At 27.5% G+C, this 21377-nt stretch overlaps 1 protein-coding gene across 3 annotated transcripts in view; it reads left to right on the top strand.

Moving 5' to 3' along the window:
- Positions 1-19613, top strand: part of LOC123304522 (elongation of very long chain fatty acids protein AAEL008004-like) — a 42530-nt gene extending 22917 nt beyond the window's left edge. For 2 of the 3 annotated variants that reach the window (XM_044886365.1, XM_044886366.1), the window contains exons 2-7: positions 11797-11932; positions 13264-13454; positions 14301-14438; positions 14509-14751; positions 15815-16015; positions 19106-19613. In XM_044886365.1, the coding sequence (XP_044742300.1) occupies positions 11872-11932; positions 13264-13454; positions 14301-14438; positions 14509-14751; positions 15815-16015; positions 19106-19291 (1020 nt within the window). In that variant the 5' untranslated portion in view covers positions 11797-11871 and the 3' untranslated portion in view covers positions 19292-19613. The remainder of the gene's footprint in view (positions 1-11796; positions 11933-13263; positions 13455-14300; positions 14439-14508; positions 14752-15814; positions 16016-19105) is intronic. The other variant, XM_044886368.1, reaches the window with a different exon arrangement.
- Positions 19614-21377: the final 1764 nt, after the last annotated feature.

The raw sequence follows: 21377 nt of genomic DNA, 5'->3' as shown, positions 1-21377 counted from the left end.
TTTTATTTCTTATTTTCACAATTTTTAATGCATTAAATTTAATTAATTAGTGTTTTTCAATAATTTTAATTTGACATTTGCTATAACATTAACATGTAAAGAACTGCAAATTAGTCATAACAGCCTCCTTTTTCGCCAAAATTTTTCACTGGAAGCGCTGGCATCGATTTTATTGTCCCTACTATGGACTACGCACACAACGAATAGGTCAATAGGTTGCTAAAGCAGAGCTTTATTTATCTCACCACTATTATATTTTTCAATATTAACTCAGGACTTTTGTCTAAAAAATGAAACTACTTTTCAATTACATATTATTCGTTTAGAATACAAAAAATTTGATAATTCTACTTGCTCAAATATACTTTAATCTCCATATATTATTATTTCTCAAAGGTGTTTTTTTTTTTTAACTTCAGATTATTATTTTTATTTTCAGTTCCGGTTTTAACTAAAGTTCATTTCATTTAATTATTTAAGGTCAATATTATTTTTATAATAATCACTTCCTCCTTGAAAAGATTTTAAGTAGTAATTAAATTGAATTTGGTTATTGTGTTTTGCATGGTTAACTTCTTAACCTTATTTTTTTAATCATTATTTTATTGCTTTGATTATTTTTAAGATGGAAAAAAATATATATTTTTTATAGACGACTTAATTGCAGTTTAATTTATATAATATTTTTATTTGATGTAAACCTTCGATCAAGGATAGTTCATGGGAGTTTATTTAGCAAAAGAATATCAAATTTACATATGTCGTATTGCCAGAGTTATTTTAATTAAATTTTGTATACAAGTTGTTGACACTGGTGAGCAACCCATTGGTTCGCTGTTATTAAGGCCGGGCCAATTATGGCAATATTAATAAGCGTTATTTATAAAAAGTGGAATAGAAAACCCAATATTTGTGATTTGTTACATATGCTCACCATTGTTTATCATACAGCGCATGTCTGGTCAGTTTTAAAATTTGCCTGTAGTCAATTGTATCGAATTTTGATTTAAAATATAATAATAGCAAATATACAGTTTTTATATAAAATATAGACAAGATAGTTTTTTACTTACGAGGTAAAAAACTATCGCATTAAAATTATTGGTGATATATAGGGCTTCGTTAATTATTATCACTATTTTATACAAATTATTTTTTAGCATATTTTATGTCTTTTAAATGTTTCATTTTCATGGAATTCTTTACGATTCAATGTTTCTAAAATACAAGATTCTAAGATGATCCAATGTAATCCATTTTAATTTCTAAAAGCTTTGTTTGATAACAAACTTTCAATTTGGCCAATATTAACCGTGAAATTCTCTCAAAGACACAAATGATTTGCTAGGGAAACATTTGTTCGATGATTTCCACATAAAAAATGTGTGACCCGGCCTTAATAGTAAATCTTTCAAAGAAAGGTGTAAACAAATAAGTGTCAATTTTTAATTTAATAAATAAATTATTATTCAATAATTAAGGTCATCTATAATATTTTAGATGAATTTAAATAATTTTCATATTAATAATTTTATTTGACATTACCAAGTTCAATATTTAAAAATATAAACAAAATTGTAGAAGAACATTTTCAAGTTGTATTTTTTTTTTTTTGAATGACGATAGTATAAAAATCCGACAAAAACCGACTTTAAACAAAAAAGGAGAAGGTTATCAATTCGACTGTATTTTTTTTATGTGTGTTACCTCAGAACTTTCGACTGGGTGAACCGATTTTGATAATTCTTTATCTATTTGAAAGCTGGTGCTTTCCGTGTAGTCCCATTTGGTCCAGTTCTGACAACGGCATCCATGAGAAAACCATAAAAGTCTTAAATTTGCATTAAGTATGCACGACAAGAGGACGAATAACTCAATATCACGCCAACCAATTTCGATTATTGTTTTTTTAGTGACAAATTAGTTAGTGTACTTCAGATTCACTAAAAACACAAAATAAATAAAAATTTTTAACAAAAAGAAAACCAACTTCAAAAGAAAAACTTTTCCAAAACAAATTAATATGCACTAAAAAGTAAAAAAATAACGATAAATACAATATAGTTAAAATTATTGTTAGTTTTGGAGTCTGTGTCAGCCAAGCTAATGTAGCAAACTATTCTGTCAGGGTTGTTTCCTTGGCTGACACCGACTCCAAAAATAACAATAATTTTAACTACATTATCTTCTCGTTCTTTTTTTACTTTTTAGTGCATTTTAATTTGCTATGGAAAAGTTTTTATTTTGAAGTCGGTTTTCTTTTTGTTTTTATAGAAATTTGTGTTGCACTTAAATATTTCATACTATTTGCTGCTACATGACACATTTGTTCATAAATATAGCTTATCTAATTGATTATGATATAATTTCCCACACTTAAAAGCTCATTTATTTCTAAGAAATTTTATATAATTTCTGGTTTTATAGAATAAGGACCAATTATTAAATAATTATGCATAGCATTCTTGTACAATTAATTTATTTATTTAAATATAATTTGAATATTCATTAAAAACCCGTGAATATTATTAATCATCGATAATAATTCAATTGCCGCGTGTAGAGAAAACACACAAAGACTGTTAGTCATAAATAACAAAAAATTAATAAATATCCTTTTCGAAGGTAGACTACATATTGGCATAAATATTACATTTTACAGTTAAAATGACATGTAAACTAATCGTTTTCGTGCAGATATTGTCACATAATAAGTAATCACATAGATATAAAGTCCTGTAAAAAGAAGTCATATCGTTTATTGGAAAAAAATCTCTGTGTATTAGTTTCGCGAACTTCGACTACACTGCTCTGCATATCTTTTTTAGATATTTACAGTTAATGATTTAATTTTTCAATTCAAACAAAGGAGGTGTAAGAAAAGTGAGCTTAATTATAGAAAATTTTCTAATATTCAGAGAGTTGAAAAAAATTAGTTTTTGTATAGTTAATTTTGTTTTGTATTGTATTTTAATAGCTTTCTTTTATATGGAAGATAAAAAATAACCAAAAAACACAAAAATTAAAAAATTCTATTTCTATAAATTTGATATTGAGCTACAGTTAAAATTTCAAATTTCTTTGTTCCTGAACTAACTTATAACAATTTTGAAAAACGCTGATAGAAAGGATCAAGTAATTGGAACATTTTACCTCATTAGAAAAACCTTTTTTCCCAACCCCTCACCATTTTCATTACATTTTATAGAATTTTAACGACTGGAAAGCAAATCCTATATCATTGTATATTTTAATGAATTTCGAACAAAAATTGATTTATTCAAAAACATTTTCAACAAATTAGTGTACAAATGATTTGAAAATAATACTAAATAGTCTAAATGTATGACATAAACACTTGTCTATGCAGTTATGGGTAAATTATATGTATTGTGAAGTTGTTGTTGTTATTTTGTTAAAAATAAAATACTTTTTGTACGATATGATTGTATCATAAAAATTTTCTCTCTGTAATCATAACATAAATCTGGTTTACCTTCCTCGATAAGTACAGATATACTACATATGTACCACCTCTGACGAATGAAATATGCGTACATTCTGCATACATGCTCATAGATTTTTATCTTCCGGTGTTAATTTATTTAAACAAAATGCAATTATTATTATAATTATATTTTTACAAGGTGGAGCAGAGAAATGTACGATTTTAAAAACGCTGTAAAACGAAAAATTTATATGTTTTCAAGACCCTAAATGAGGCATGGGAAAACGTGACTTACAGAAGTCCCTCGGACTTCTTATTTAAAATACGAGTAAGCCAGTGATAACCTAACCAGTGTCAACCTAAAATACAAGTAAGACAGAGAGACAACTTATTTTTCTACCTCATCTCATTACTATTAAAGAAACTGAGATAGATAGAAGAATCGTTTACCCGTCTCGTTTCCTCCTCTATGAGCAATGCGGACTTAGGATAAAGAGTCACATAATAAAGTTAATGACACACAATAAAGTTATCACAATGGTGACTTCGACTTAAAATAACTCGCCCATACCTGCTCAAAACTACATTAAATAGCATTTTAAAAAATTGACTACCTACCGAAGAAAATTATTTGTGGTTTGAAGTAGGTAAATTCATATACTTTAAAGTACATTTAGTTAAATTATTCACTATATAAGTATTAACTCTATATAGTGACGTTAATCTGACCCTGCACCATTTTAGCTGAATGAAAAACGTGATACATGAATGATAAACACGACCAACTGATTTTCAATACAATTTACTTAATTAACAATTCACATAAGAAAACAATACAATTGGCATAAAAACACAATTAATTTTCTTCATAACATGGTTCATTTAAAAGCTTTTTTATTCAGTTTAAGGTGGGAAAAAGATAATTTGAGAAAATTTATGGAATTTTTTTTTACAACATTCTTAAAATCGCACACTTCTCTGTCCCCCACCCTGTATATGTATTGCAGTTTTTTTCTTAAATGTTTTATTATGTATTAACATAACCAGTATTTCTTCTTGTGGAGTATTATGACAATTTTCATTTTTTTCCAATATACATCATAATTTTATTGAATGTCAGATGTACGACGTCTTTTTTTCATATTGTCTACTATTTCCAATTTTTATATATAGGTACTTTTATTTATTTACATGAAACATACTCAATTCAAAGTTTGGTGGTGGTATATCCATCCATTTAAGTTGTACTTTTCCGTCGTAAATGGTGAATAGCGGCTAAGTTTATACTATCAACAAAGTCAATAAAAGAATAAAAATCTGTTATACTGAAAATAATAATAGGCGCAATAACATAGGCGCTAGAAATTAAAGCAATATATTAAACTTTTCATCTACCTGTAAAAGTTTGGGATATATTAATATTATTTTGTGAATTCTTCTTTAACAAAAATATGAGTTTTTTGCAGAATAAAAGTGTAGAAAACAGTAAATAAATTGCTTTTTAACGGGTATTTCACATACAGTTTATAAAAAAATTTGCAAAAACTTTTAAATCATTTTGACTGTCTATAAAATATGAATAAAAATCGATAATAACAGCGCAAAAAAAACATTGGTGACCTTAAATGGCCTGACCTCACTGACATTTAGCAAAAAATACTATTTTCTAATTCCTAAATAAATATTTTAACTTTAAAAAAATGAATGAAAGAGACTAAGACTGAAAAAGCGAATAAGAAGGCGAAAGAGCAAGATAGACGTTTCCACATTTTTGTACTGTTAGAAAGGCAATAGAGTCTCAGTAATCTGAACACTCGATAATCTAAAACTCCAGAAGAGTTTTAATAAATTTATGTATTAATTAACGTTAAAATAAGACCCAAAAAATTATTTGCAATTTTTTTAAATTCGGTGCTTATAAAGTTGTAAGTAAAATATCGTTAAGCAAATACCAAAAAAATTGATTGTCAAAAATTTAGAAAACAGCTGATTCTATTTGGCATATTTAGAACCTAGTTCCGTTCATTAACAAAATCATGATTTTACAGGTCATAATTAAACTATTTTGACATATAATAAATAAAATAAATACAGATTTTAATTGAATTTCACAAAATCAAATGGTATTATTTATATTTTTTTTTATTAAATTTAAACTATCTAGATTATTTGTTATTAAAAAGTACATACTTAAGTCTGTCAAAATCTCTTGAATATAAAGATCAAAAAATTAACCACATGGTCACTTTAAATTTAGTGCTTAATCATTTCAAAAACATTGTCTATACAGAGTGGTACTCAAAAAATTATCCGCTAAAACATTATTGATATCTAATTATAATAATTTACAGGTAATATTAAAATTACAGCTATATCTTAGATTACAGCTGGTTTCGAAAAAAAATTCTGAAAACCTTGTAAATTTTAATATAGACTGTAAGCTTGCTTGCTCCTGGAATATGATTACTGATTCCTTCAGTGGTCGCATGGACATACGATAAGTTATCCAATATATCGTACAATTCGTTTTTTATTTTTCAAACTTTAAATGCTACTTTGTCATTCGCAAACTTTATTTTAATACTTTTTATGGGTCTAGCGGTATATATTTTCGTAAATTCCAGCTTATTTCGTAAATTTCAATCATCATAAAGTCTAATATTTTCCTGTGAATTTTCGATATTTATTCTGTATCGGACCCAGCAACCACACAAATTTGAAACAATCGAACCAATAGCTTTCACATCTAACTAACGAAAATTCTTAAATGTGGCTTTTCTTCGCCTTCAAAAAACAGATTACAGAATAAGTAAACGATAAGATTAAGACTGGATCATTATTTTCTAGAAATATCTCAGGCTTTTTATTAATAAAACAAGGATAAAATTTTGTTAACCACTTTGTAAATCTAATTAACGGAACTTATTTACGATCAATAATTATTATTTTTTTAAACTGTATTTAAAAATTTCATAAGTAGTCCATATTTTTAAAACATTTTTTTTTTTTAATTTAATAATGACATCTGCGGCTGTTTAGATTTTGCAACAATCAGTATTACAATAATACAATAGAACAATAATTAAATATTTGTTAAACAGTTCTATTCTATTGATAGCGAGATTAATTTATAAAATATAAAATAATCGAGGTTATTGTTATTTTCCTTTTGAAATGAAAACAATGGTAAATATGAGAGAATTTTTTTAGTTCATTATCATACAAACAGTTTTAAAAAAATACTTATTCTTATATAGGTAGTATCTATGAAATTTTTAGCAAATATACTAAATCAAAACTCATTTTAGTCTAATATATTTAAACTAGCAACTCTTGTATACTACTGTGCCCAAAAAATAAGGTGACATTGTATTTATATTGAAAATTCTTTATTTATTCTTCCAAATCAATTTCATCCCCTTCAAAGTAATCCCCTCCACATGCAATGCCATTATGCCAACGGATTTTCCAATCTTCGAAACACTGGCTGTAGTCACTTTCCGGGATTGCCTTCAGTTCCGTCTTCGCTGCGGCTTGAATTTCTTCTATCGTATCAAAACGGTGTCCCAGGAGCGGTCTTTTGAGCTTCCTGAACAGCCAGAAGTCGCACGGCGCCAGTACATGTGAATACGGTGGTTGCGGAACGATATTGGTTGAGTTTTTTGACGAAATGATTACGAATTATGAGTGCAGTATGGGATGGTGCATTATCGTGGTGAAAAAATCATGAATTGTCTTTCCACAATTCCAGGATTTTTAGCCGGATAACGTTACGCAAATGGCGCATAACGTTCAAATAATATTCCTTGTTGACTGTTTGGTCGGGCGGAAGGAATTCATAATGCACAACAAACGCGCGCAGTTTAAATTCAAATGTCACCTTATTTTTTGGACACAGTATGTATACTTCTTCCTTAATATTTTAATAGGTGAAGTAATAAGTGCGAAAAAAATTTATGTTTAAATATATGACTGTAATGTTTAAATATATTAATTATGACTGTAAGATATTACAGTTAATGCGTAATATCCACTTATTTTACAAAAAAAAAAAAAAAAAAAAAAGACGAAATGAATAATTAAAAACAGTATTGCAATAATAATATAATATTTATTTTTCAATAAAATATTCATGAATATTAAATAAATATGTAATATAAATCATATCTAAAGTATTAGTGGACATAACATAAATTTTTATTATTGAACTTTAACATCAGCGTTAAAACTTAATATATCTATTTAATTTAAATTGGAAGAGATTTAGGCTAATAAAGCTTAGATGAAATTACCCAATTCGATTATATAGATATGGTATTTAAAACTACGGATTAGTTTATAATTATTACCTACTAAAATTGATATACCACAAATATAGTTATTATTAAGGGCGTACGCTCATGGAACGAACCGAGTAGAGTACGCCCACTAAAAATTCAATGACCTTTATAAGATTTCTAGTAATATGAATATCATTTATTTTCTAAATTATAATTTTCTCGTAATATCTCGTAATATTAGTAATATTAATCTATTTTCTGTATTTGACAACAATTTTTCTGAACAATTATAAAAATTAATTAATCTTTTTCGGAGAGATACACAGTTTGATATAAATGATATTTATGTTTAATAAAAATTGATTAGAAATAAATGTGGATAACATGCTTATGATTTCTTTTTAAAAATTTAACAATCAGTCTTAAAAATTATCTATCTTCTTCTATTTATACATATAAAATGCTTCGTCCTGACTGACTGACTGACTGACCTAAACCGGTGATCGTAGAGACCTGAAACTTGGAGGGTATATTCTTTGTATGACGTAGGCATCTGATAAGAAGATTAACCGATATAATACTCCTAACAGGGTGAAATAGTCATTTTTGAGTCCATTCGTTAACGATTTTAAAAATTGTTTCACATATAGAATGCTGCATTGTCAGCAAGTAACATGTCTTTGTTTTTAAAGTTGAAATTGCCCAACGACGCGGGTGGGTAACTGCTAGTAATAGATAATGCTGTTGATTGAACAAAACGTCAATATACAAATAATTATATTTGATGTCATCATATAATAATCAAACATTTTGTCTTTAAACCAAACCATTTTGTTAACTTTTGTATTAACTTACGATTTTGTCCGGTATACATTGATTTCTATTAAAAGCCATGCCAAGTTTTACGTAAAAACATTTAATCTTGTGTTGGCCTAATCGATTAGTTTGCTCAGTAGGCACTATTTTATCGGCCGCTCAAAGCAAGAAATTCTTATCAGAAATATATATTTTATAAATATATAAAATAAATATATATTTAACTATCGTGTTCGTATTACCTTCATTCAATGGTATAAATATCACTTAAGAGATGTATTAATATACGTCTAACATATTATTATTAATTAATTATTACTTAAACACAAAATAAACAAAGTACTCTTAACTTTCACTATTAAAAGTATTTAAATTATTATTGAATACTATTTTTGAATCATATATTTATTACCTCTATATTCAGGCTATAAATATCGTATTTAAGTAAAATTGCAGCTTGTAAAAATTAAATAGCTATATATTTTGTATAAATTTTTACAAAATTCCAACATACCTACATCCGAAAACTAATAGCAAGGCTTAGAAATGGAAAATGTTTAATAGATGGTAGATGGTAGGGTAGTTAAAAATTTTCTGGCCCCGTACTTAAAGATTATTTTTTCAATTGCACACTTTCTTAATGTTATTTGATTACTTGAAGCCGTACAAGTCAAACAGAAGGAATATTAAGGTTGAAATATTACGTCCATTTTATTAGTGATTGTTTAAAAATACAAATATTTCTAGTAAAAATGTTTTTTTTTTTACTTTAGATTTTTTAATCAAAAGCTTATTCGTTTAATTTGTGTATACTTGCAGGCATACTTTGTATGTAGAGGTTTTATGACTGTTTCCACCATATTTTTTTTTACATAAAACGCATCAGGTACTTTACAGTTTAATAACCATATTTAAAACAAATTTAACCCAATTAGAATCTATTTTAACCTTCACAAGTTTTTAATAATTTTTTTTTCAAACATTAAATATTATGTAATAATTTTTTCCAATAAATAATTTTTTTTGTATTATTTTTGGTGGTAAATATAATTTCATCTCTTAATGTAGCTCAAAATTGCGTAAAATAATTGGTTTGGTAATTTTTTTCGTGTATTATAAGTATTATATTTTTTTTTTTGCAGAAATAATTAATATGTTATTATATTAATTATTTCATGGTTAAATATGTTATGAAATATTTAATACTATTTATTTTACAAAAGAAATTATTTGTATTGAAAAATAGATTATTTTAAACCGTTTAAAGATTAAATTCGTATTGAAACATTTTATTCTTCATAGATTTAATTATATTTTGAAATAATATTGTACAAAATAATTTTATTAATTCGAAAAAAAGTTTTCAATCGCAGCCGTTTAAATAATTACAATTTATAAATTGTCAGCTGAATTATACAATTTTTTCAAAAACAACCCTTTGATCCTCGTGACGGACTTCGTATTTGGCTCGGCGATCATGTATATAGGACATAGAAACGTAATTTATTGGTTTTTCCGATTTTCTAGGGGATTGCAATGAAAAAACTGAAGTTTTTCTTTTCTCGTAGTTTTCCAGCAATTCCGCATCGAATGCAAGAGCCTGCATCTTTCAAGCATGCCTAGAAATTCAGCCTCACTCTTGGCTTTATAGTATTAAAGAATAGAAATATAACAGAATGAGTCGTTTTGTTTTTACTATATCAGTTTTATTATTTGACCAATATTCGATTAATATAGTTAATAACACCATTAAACTGAATTATGGGAAGAATTCGGATTCTCAAAATATGGAATTTAATAAAAAATTTTACATTTCATTTAATACATGGACTAAAATACACGTGGTTTTAGCATGGTCGGAAAAAAAAAATTTGAGTATAAAATTTTCAAAATATCTCACGATTTTACATCTAGTTAGGGGGGTGTCACTAAAAAAATTGTATTTTTTTATTATAGATTCACTGAATAAATTTATTCAAGTAATGGATACCTTCTCAATATTTGACACTTTGACCTTCTCAATATTTGACACACACAAAATAAAACATTAATAATTCTGGAATTTTTTTTTCTTTTTCAATTAAAAATTGCATAGTAAAAAATGAAAATAAACAATAAATTGAAAAATTTCCATCACAAACAAAACAACATAAATAATACAGTTCCGCAACGCTGAAATTAAATCATCAACAAATATTCCACAGCTAAGAATTTTTTATGGATAACAATTTTTTAATAGTTCCATCAATTTAATTTTTCAGATAAATTATACAGTATGAATATCATGATTAGCAACTTGTTTTTTTATTCGTGATAATAATTACTTTTCAAACAAAAAATTCATTTAATATTTTCTAAACACTATCAAAGCGTGTTCCACTCTTCCACAATGAACACATTTTTGAATTGTTTTAAAAATGTCAATTGTTCATATTTAAAAAATGCAATATTTTTACTAATTACAAATGATTTTTAAATATATAATTAAATATTTATAAAAATAATTACTTTTTAAATAATAATTCAAATATGCATTTATATTGCAATCTCATGGTAGGTATATGATATGTTGCATAAAAAACAAGAGCCTGAAGTATTTAATTATTTTATGTGTTTAAGTAAAAATTTTCCGACATTAATCTTTGTGAAACATTTAGCATTAAAATTTTCCGCTATAATGTTGAATAATATAGAACAGAAAAATTGGTATAACATCTAGAAAAAAATGTGAAACACAAATATCAACTCGAAATTTATCGTAACTTGTATTTTTTTTAACATCAAGAAATAATTGTTAAAAATTCTAGAACAGTTTCAATAATGAATAAGGCAAAACAAAAGCCTAATGTACGATTGTGTCTCGGGCGGAAACAAAGTAATCTCCATTGATATTAAATCTTCGGCAGAACTCTTGCAGCAACGAAGTTACTGACTCGCCAAACTTAACAATTATTCTCGAATATGTGTCGTCGAGTATCCAATATGATGACATGTATAATGACGTCTAGATAGTAAAACAAAAAAATTTTAATTTTTTTATCGTAGTAAATAAAAAAAAAAAACAAATTTTAATTTTTTTATAGAAAAGGAAATATAAGTAGAGTCTAAGAAAAACTAATTAAAATTGAATCAGTCAATAGCATTACTTAAAATGTAACAACTGAATCACTATCACTAAACAATGCACATTCTTAACTACTGAGTTGTGGCAAGTTAATTATAAACTAATTTTTGTTTCCTTCATTGTTACAGACACGTGCTGGTATTGTAAAATCAGCGTAAGATTTACTGTTTGTTTAGCACATCATACAACAATATTCACCAAAAATGGCGCAAATTGTTCGAATGGTAATTGACGGTTACAATGATCTCATGGACAATAAAAGCGGTAAGTGAAAATAATCTTTTCCAAATTTTGTACACAACATAAAACCCTGTATACAATTGTACAAGGTGAACCACTCATCTTATAAAAAATGCATGTGCGTTGAAAAAAGTCAACAAAGATCATGATATTCAGATAATTAACATTTTTTCTGAAGAAAACACGCAATGCAATTGACCAGTTTCATTTTTGAATTGTGAATATTATGACGAAGTATACTATCTACCTCTGTATAATGGGTAGCATGAAATGCGGACATTTAACCTTTCATACTATAAATTAATTTTTTCATCAAATGTTTTGAAATCCTTTAAAGCCGAAAATAACGTTTTCGAGTGCTGGCAGTACGGAAAAAGAAGTCTTTAAAAAATCGGAATCTGTTTATAGAGTTTAAAAAGGAAAATTATTTAATGAAATAGTTAAGCAGTTTTATACCATGTATATGAAATATATCAAGATATACTCAATTTAGTCCAAGGTTTGTAACGCTTAAAAATATTGCTGCCTGTCTGTCGTCTGTCCGTCTGTCATAACGATAACTCAAAAACAAAAAAGATCACAAGTTGAAATTTATACAGCGTCCTCAGAACGTAAAAAGTGAGGTCGAGTTTGTAAATGAGCAACATACGACAATGGGGTCTTGGACCCGTAGGACCCATCTCGTAAACCATTAGAGATAGAACAAATTTTAAATGTAAAAAATGTTCCTTATAAAAATAAATAAACAAATTTTGTTTGAAACATTTTTTTGTTAACATCACTGTTTACCCACGAGGGCACGAATTAGGAGCAAATGTAATAGTATATATTATATGGGAGTATCAGTTATGAATATATGGCTGTCTAAAAGTGGATGTCTTTCTTTACTTACCGTGCCGTCAAAAAACAAACGATTGCGTCATCAACACTGTCTATACTTGGTAATTAAATAATTAACTCAGTCAATTGTTTGTTTTCACTTGTTTTTGTTTTTAATTCTGAAAACAAACCTAGAATTATCATGATATTCGTTCGGCTTTCGACATTTTGATAAACATTGACGTATTATGACTAAAATATAATATAAATCTCAGACAGCGGTAACAGTAATGAATTCCGCTTTTAAAAATTATACTTTTCTTCGAGAATTTCATTGATGAGTTGGTATTTTTTTAAATGAGATTTTTATACAAGCCTTCTACACAACCTCTATGTATAAATTGTAGCTTGTATATAGAAGTTGTAAGGCATTACACAAAAATAAGATTGCTATAACCTTCATCAGGACAATTTCTCATTGTGTATTGTGTGTTTTCCCAACAGATTTTTAAATTTAATTTCTTGTTTTTTTACAGACCCACGTGTCAATAATTGGCCTTTAATGAGCTCCCCATTTCCAACATTATGTATATGTTTAACATACGCATTTTGTGTGAAACGATTAGGACCCAAACTTATGGAAAATAGAAAACCATTCCAATTGAAGAACACACTTATTGTTTACAATTTATTTCAAGTGATATTTAGTACATGGTTATTTTATGAGGTAAGTTTTGAGCTTCTGAGCTGAATTTTCTTACATGATACGTTGATTCTATTCATAGTTGAAATTCCCATTTACCAAAAATTACCAAATTATTTTTAAACGAAAGATATTAACGAATACTTGCATTGAAGTTTAAAAAGAGAAAACTTTCATACTGATCTCACAGCTAATTAAACGCTAAAACTAAGAAAATAATTCTTTTCTAAATTCAAATTCCAGACTAGACCGGAACTAGGATTAAAATGAAATTTATATGAACTTATACAAAATAATTTCCTCTTAAAGAATCAAAAAAGATTTTCCATTTAAAGAATATAAAATTTGGATTGCAGGGATACTCTAACAGCTCTTTTTTTAATGCTTAAGGTAGTACAAGCGCCAAGGCAAGTTTAGACTGCAATTTAAGTGGTTGAAAGTATTTGTACTTTATTTTCAGCTTTGATGATGCATTTTGTTATAAATTATTGAATGTAGACGAAAAATAAAAATACAATTTTTCGTGCCTTAGTTTTCGGAATATTAAAACCTAAATTATTAAACAAAACGATGTTTTGAAAATTACTCCAGATTTCGAAAAATTTTTGTCTTACTTTTCGTCTTACATTGTCAAGTTATAAAATAATTCACCATCAAAATTGAAAATATATATTTTTTAAATTTGTGTCCCCACTACCGTGCTCATAAATCCTTCATTAGTCGGGCACAACAGGTTTTAAAATATTGATGCTACGACCAAATTTTTGGTATATGTGTTCATAAAATTACCGCAAATATAATATCGCAAACCAAGTTATCATAGACTACTGCCTTATATTGCTTGATAATAACTCTCTTTATTTTTTTTAGAGTTGCGTTTCTGGTTGGTTAACGCATTACAGTTATCGATGCCAGCCAGTCGATTATTCTTACAGCCCGTTAGCTTTACGAATGGCAAGAGGATGTTGGTGGTATTACATATCAAAATTCACAGAATTCTTTGATACGGTTAGTGTGTAAATTACATGTTCATCTATTGCAACCTGAATATAACAACAATTTGCTTTTCTTTCTGTAGATATTTTTCGTATTAAGAAAGAAAAATGATCATATTTCAACCTTACACGTTATTCATCACGGTGTTATGCCAATGTCAGTATGGTTTGGAGTAAAATTCACCCCAGGTGGCCATTCATCATTCTTCGGTTTCTTAAACACCTTTGTACATATTATTATGTATTCATATTATTTATTTGCTGCCCTTGGACCACAATTCCAAAAATATTTATGGTGGAAAAAATATTTAACAGCTTTACAAATGGTAAGTTTCTTTCATTATCTATTCTTAACATTAGTTTGTATTGCTTTGCTGTAGGTATAAATAAAACATTAAGTTTTACAAAATTTGTCTCTTCGAAATACATCGAAAGACTTATAATGTAGTAAATAAACAATAACTTAAAAACTATAATTCAGTTTTTCAAATGAATAATCTAAAATTTGAATGTCCAAGTCATCGATGTTTTTTTTTTAAATGAATTTGTTCTTACAAAAACTTAATTATGGGTAAAATATGAATTCTTATGGAAAATCACACACTCATCACGTTGGTGGCGGGGCATGAAACACCCTCAAATATACCCCGTAAAAATAAACAACGAATTGCGAACTTTGAGTTGCGAAATTACGTGGAATCATTGAATTTAACGTATTAACGGATGTAGTCTTGTAAATCGCAAATCGATTATAATATGGTGGAAGCGTCGATAAGAGTAAAATATACAACCTTATATACTGAAACTTTCATAATGTATTACTTCTTTGCGCTTCCACAGAATAAAATAATATAAAATTTCGACGCAAATAGGTGCTATTTCACACATAGAGTTTTTATTTACTTTAATTAGAAAATTTAGTGTGAAATAAGAGTAAAATCAAAAGAAAACTTGTATTCTATTTTTAACCTACCCAGTCTTTAAAGATGATTTAAAACTATTCCCTGGTTTTTCACAAATTTCCAGTTTAGTTTTATCTTTTCTGGTTTAATGTAAATTTTAGTTATTTGATTTTTTTAAGTAAAATCTTAATATTGATTTTGAAATGACTAAAAAAAATTAAGATAAATTAGGATCTCAAAAGGATAAAAGTGGACAAGTTGAAATTTTGCTACCTCTATAACTTAAGATTTGCCTATAGAGTTGGAGTCACCGGAGGAATTTTCCTACCTTTGACAGGGTAAGGTAGGCGCCAGTAATGGCACCTGTATAATTAACCAATTTGATGTTGACTAGGTATTTGTGATATCGATAATTTTTATTTCAACCTGAGAGTCAAATAATCGAGACTGTAACTAATATAACTAATAAATATTTTCTATTTTTTAGGTTCAATTTGTTGCCGTAATGGTACATGCCTTCCAACTATTGTTTACTGATTGCAACTATCCAAAAGCATTCGTATGGTGGATTGGATTACATGCTGTTATGTTCTATTTCTTGTTTTCTGATTTCTATAAACAAACTTATAACAAACAAAAAACAGCATTACAGAAGAAGGTACAACATTATTTCAATTCCGCTTACAAAGTAGGACAAAAACTTTTTTTTACTTTTTCAAAGTTATTAACAATAGTTTATGACGCATACATTTTTACATACTAAATTGGGATACATTACGTTTTAAAAGTTGTCTTTATTACCAGAGGACAGTTTACCACAATTATGACATGTGAATTGACAATTTTTACGACTACATACATTCATTGTACATAATTTTCATAAATATCAAAGGGGCATTCAATGTTCAATTCTTCAATGATTCATTTAATTTAGGGGTTGTCCATAAAGAAAGTCACGCTTTTTCTGGAAATTTTTGACCATTCACCCCCTTTGTCACAAATTGTCACAGTAGTAAAGACCCCCCCCCCTCATGTGACGTCAAAAGTGGCGCAGCTTTTCAAGCAAATGAGTGTTAAAACGCGATTCATTCCGTTGTACAAAAGCTTTTTCATGTTTAAAATGAAATTTCGGAATGAGCTAAAAAGTATAGGTATTCCAAAAAAGACGTCACATTGCAACAACCACCCCCTTTCACCCGATACTGTCACAAAAGATCACGTTTTCCGAAACCCCTGCCCCCTTTAAAGCGTGACGTCCTTTATGGACAACCACTTATGAGGATTATTTTAATGTCCATTGTAATTTATAAACGATCGAAGCGCGTATATTCCCTTCAAGGTTTTTATTATTTGGAAGGTATTGATAATCATGCAAATATGCCAAGTAAATTCGAATTTTTCGAATTAGCCACAGATGCCGTGCTTCAAATTTACTTCAAATAAAATAAATTAGGTATAGAAATAAGATATATAGCACGAAACTATTCACATGAGGTCAAACGTTCAAATAATATAAACCCTGAAATAAATACATGGTTTGATTGTCTCTATAATTCTGAAAGTAACTACCGATCTTCTAAATTATCTTATTTTATTCACGAGTATTTAAGTGCTTATATGCAGATATAAGAGCGCATTTTTAGCACAGCAAAATTAAATACAAAATCATGGTAATGCTGAATTAATTGTTCATATTTTTGGTTGATTTTAATTTCACAGTTATTCCTTATAAAAAAATAAACAACCTTTGTCTGAAATATTTTTTCGTAAACATGACTGTTTACACATGAGTGCGTGAATTATGACAAAACTTGGGTGCCTATAAGATAAAGAGTTGAAAAGTTTACAAGTTATATAGCTTCCACTATTGACCTTGTGAAACATTCAATTTTTTGCTCTTTCAATCAAATGAAAAAAATCCATCTTGTAAACCGTTAGATATAGAACAAAAGTTTACATGGTAAAGGTTATTTCTTATAAAAAAAGAAAAAACTTTTGCTTGAAATATTTTTTCGTAAACATCACTATTTACCCGTGAGGTCGACTTGAAAATATGTATAAGACTTTCAAAAATTTCGAAGTTTTCTAATGTATTCTCTAGAATTTTTTGTTTTTCGACAATGGTTCACAAAACCACTAGTTGAAGTTACTTACAAATTTACAACTCTGAACTCCCTATCTTTTATAGTTTTTGAGAAAATAGACACAAACGTTTTGTCATACTTTGTGCTTTCCCGGGTAGACGGTCATGTTTTAGAAAAAATATTTCAAACAAAAGTTGTTTATTTTTTTATAAGAAATAACTTTGACATTTCAACTTTTGTTCTATCTCTAACGGTTTACAAGATGGATTTTATTTCATTTGATTGAATGAGAAAAAAATGCATTATTTTAAAATTGGAATATTTTACTCAATTTTGAAGCTAGAAAATCAAAAACAAAACTGTGCACAATTAAATCAACTAGAACTTTATTTGAACTATTTTTTAATGTGATGTATAGTCATTTTATAATTTGTACAAAAGAGCAAAATCTTGATCTCTCTTTCTAAATCATGAGTTTGATTGAACAAAATTGATATGTGCATTTTTCTGATATAATTTAATAAAAATTAAATTTTACAATTTACATCAACATCAACACATAATATCATTTAGACATGTTTTTAAGTTAGAAACGAGTAGTAGCGACAGTATAGGTACTTTTGTACTACCAGACTCCGAACATGTAACTACCTATTGTTACTATATACTAATGTACTAAATGTACCTATGTAACTATCGAAACTGGTAGTCCCAAAGTACCTATACTTTGTCTTTTATTTCTGTTTGTTGTATTCATTATTTGTGTTGATGAATCTTTATTGATGTATTTATTCATTTCAGTTTAATAATAATATTAAAAAATGTTTGATCCGTTTCGGAGACTAATTTCACGAATGTAGCGAGACGGTAGTCCTATAGAAAACATGATACAAAAAATTTACTTACCGTTTAGCTCACTCAGGATCTCCGCAACCAATAAAATATCTTTGTATACCTTCTTGTACTTTTTGCCACACGGAAGAAAATCAAAAAATTATTTGTGTTTATTCCCCTTACGTCCACATAAAATTATCATAAATTATTTGTAGTCGGCGTCTATTATTCTTAGCTAGTTACTAATCGGAAATTGTTATATATGACTACCTCAAAACATTTTGTGAAGCAGGCTTTATTATTAATTTGAAGGGAAGGCTTATAATAAAAGTAGTACAAAAAGATTAAAATTTTGACAAATTTTTTGTTAGTGAAGACACCTATATTTGTACACTATAAACAAACTATGATTTATGAAAGACTAATATTTTATCAGAGTTATCTATAGTTCATTGAATATATTCTTTTTCTCCTAAATGGATGATTGCTTTCAATGGAAAATTTATTCACTTGCAAAAGTTCCATCTTTCATTATTTTCATTATATTGTTTGGGGCCAACAATAACTCCAAAAGTTCGTAGATGAAAATGATTTAAACTGTAAACGGTATTTTTAAGTGAACTTATTTTGGAATTTTAAAATTTTGCTCTGCCTACTGCCTAAATTTTTTGAAAAGAACATTTAGCCAAATTGAACAAATGGACATGTTACTTACCTAATCCATAGTATACTCCGACATCTGACATTGAATACAGAAGAACGAACCCTCTATGTAGATAAACCTTACGCATACTTTTAAATTCATCTAGACTGAATAAATAGAACATTTTTTTAATTATAAATTTTTTTGCTTTTTTCAGAACGAAGAGGCAAACATGACTAATGGTAACATCAAAAAAGCAACTGAACAAATTGGTATCTGTTTTACATCACAAACAGCCTTATATCAATCAACAGACATGGACGTACCAAAGGGTTACACATCATCACAGAGCAGTAACTCAAAATTAAGAAATCGAGCGTTTATTGATAATTCAAAACAATAGTCAAATATGTTAAGCAGCAACTCAGAATGCAAAAGAAAAATTTACCTGTGCCTTAGCCATAAAATTATTTTTAATACATATATGTTTTTCCTACATATGTGTATTTTTACAATATTTTTTTTAATTTACTTATTTTATAAGTAGCTAGTCCTCAGCGTTTTATTTATGTATGATAAACAACTTTTATTTTAATATCGGGTGGTCCTGAAGCGCTAACGTACTTTGTCTATGGCTACCACAGTGAAGTTTGTAAAATTTTATTTGAGAATTGGGATATTGAAAAAAAAATTTTTGGACAAAAATGGAAAAATCATTAATTCTTATAACTGTTTTTATTTTTTCATGATAATTTTAAAGTTACAGACAGTTTTTAATAAAAAGTTTTCAAAAGAGAAACGAAAACGCCCGACAAAAAAATATTCGTAAAAGATCGTGTAACGTCATAATGTTAATTAATAAGTAGATACAATGTATACTATTCAATTAACATTATGACGTCACAATGATGTGTTACGAACATTTTTTTTGCCAGGTGTTTTCGGTTCTCTTTTGAAAACTGCCTGTAACTTTAAAATTATCATGAAAAAATCAAGAATAAAAACAGTTTTGTTACAAAACTTATATATGATCTTTCCATTTTTTGTCAACATCAAAAATTCAGTTCAAAATCCTGTAATCATAAATTCTGTAATCATAACTCTGCCATCCTTATTTTTGGTTATTTTAATGCACCAGAATCAAATTTCTTCCTGAAAGATTTGTTTATCCTTCGAGTATTACATCTGGCTATCTTCTGTTTGAGAAGAGAACAACAGTTTAATCTATCGAAAAATTTACTACAATCCCCATAGTCACTATTTGTCAGTATTTTTGAAATTTATGAAATCTGCATAAATTTTCACCAATATAAACAAACTAGTGTCTGTACAGCGTGTACACAATTATTCGCCCCGAACAGTTTTCCGATAAATCTAAAATCATTGCCTGAAAGCAGTCAGTTTGACTGAAGTCCTTTTTTTAACAAATTTATTGATATTTTTGACAATTTTATAATTATCGTGGAAAAAAATTTTCCCCCCTAAATTTTTTGTGCAAACCACACTTAACGCACTTTGGATAACACAGCAACAACGCGGTGTTTTGAGTTGTACGTTATAATCAACGGACTCCTGAGCCCATAATAAACAAACTTCACTGTACGAGAAAGTACAAAACATCACCATGACAATAATTTATTATCTCTACGTCTGCGTCAAGGTTTAAAGGATTCATTCGATATAAGAATATTAAACCTTGGTTAAAGGATTCACTCGGTTTAAGGACTTCTAAAAAATATATAACTTGAATCTTTTATCATTCATTTTAATTAAAAAATAAAACAAACTTGTGATATTTTTAATCGAAAAATAATAATTAAATCCTTTTAAAGGTTTTAAATATTATTTATAATTCCATAATATATTTTCATAATTTTTCATGTAGCTATTAAAAAGAAAATACACCAAATACACTGCCCTGATGGGAAGTTTTTGGGTGTCTTATATAGATAACTGTTTGTTGACTATTATTTTCATTTTCTGTTTTTAGTTATCTTCTAATTTTGTTTATATAGTATATTTTTCTTTAAATTCTCAAGAAATGTGCTCAAATTATAATGTAATTTTTTTGTACATATAATGATAGATTTAGACTTAATTATCGTAGAGTTTCTATTTTATTTTTATATCATATTGTGTATCAATTTCTAGCTTTGAAGTGTTTTCAAATTCGTTCTTAATGTAAAATTTGTAAATATAAAAACAAATAACTGAGACATTTACTTGATCAAAGCTATGTTCTTTAATGTTGACATATTTAATTATCTAAATGTCTCAGTTTTTTGTTTTTGATAGCCGTCATATTTTTACAACAAAAAACGACAAACTCGAATTGATTGTATAAACTTATGCATGTATCTGTCATTGGTGTAAATAGTATTGCCTATGTTACAATGAAAAATAAAATAATGTTGCTATAAATTGTTACACAAGACTAACTCAAAACAATCAAGGCCCAAATAAAACAAATTTTTTTTGATAGTTATTTA

Source organism: Chrysoperla carnea, chromosome 1 (assembly GCF_905475395.1).
Source record: "Chrysoperla carnea chromosome 1, inChrCarn1.1, whole genome shotgun sequence".
Classification (NCBI taxonomy): Eukaryota; Metazoa; Arthropoda; class Insecta; order Neuroptera; family Chrysopidae; genus Chrysoperla; species Chrysoperla carnea.
The sequence above is the reverse complement of the archived record's forward strand: the minus strand, read 5'-3'. Positions and strand labels throughout refer to the sequence as shown.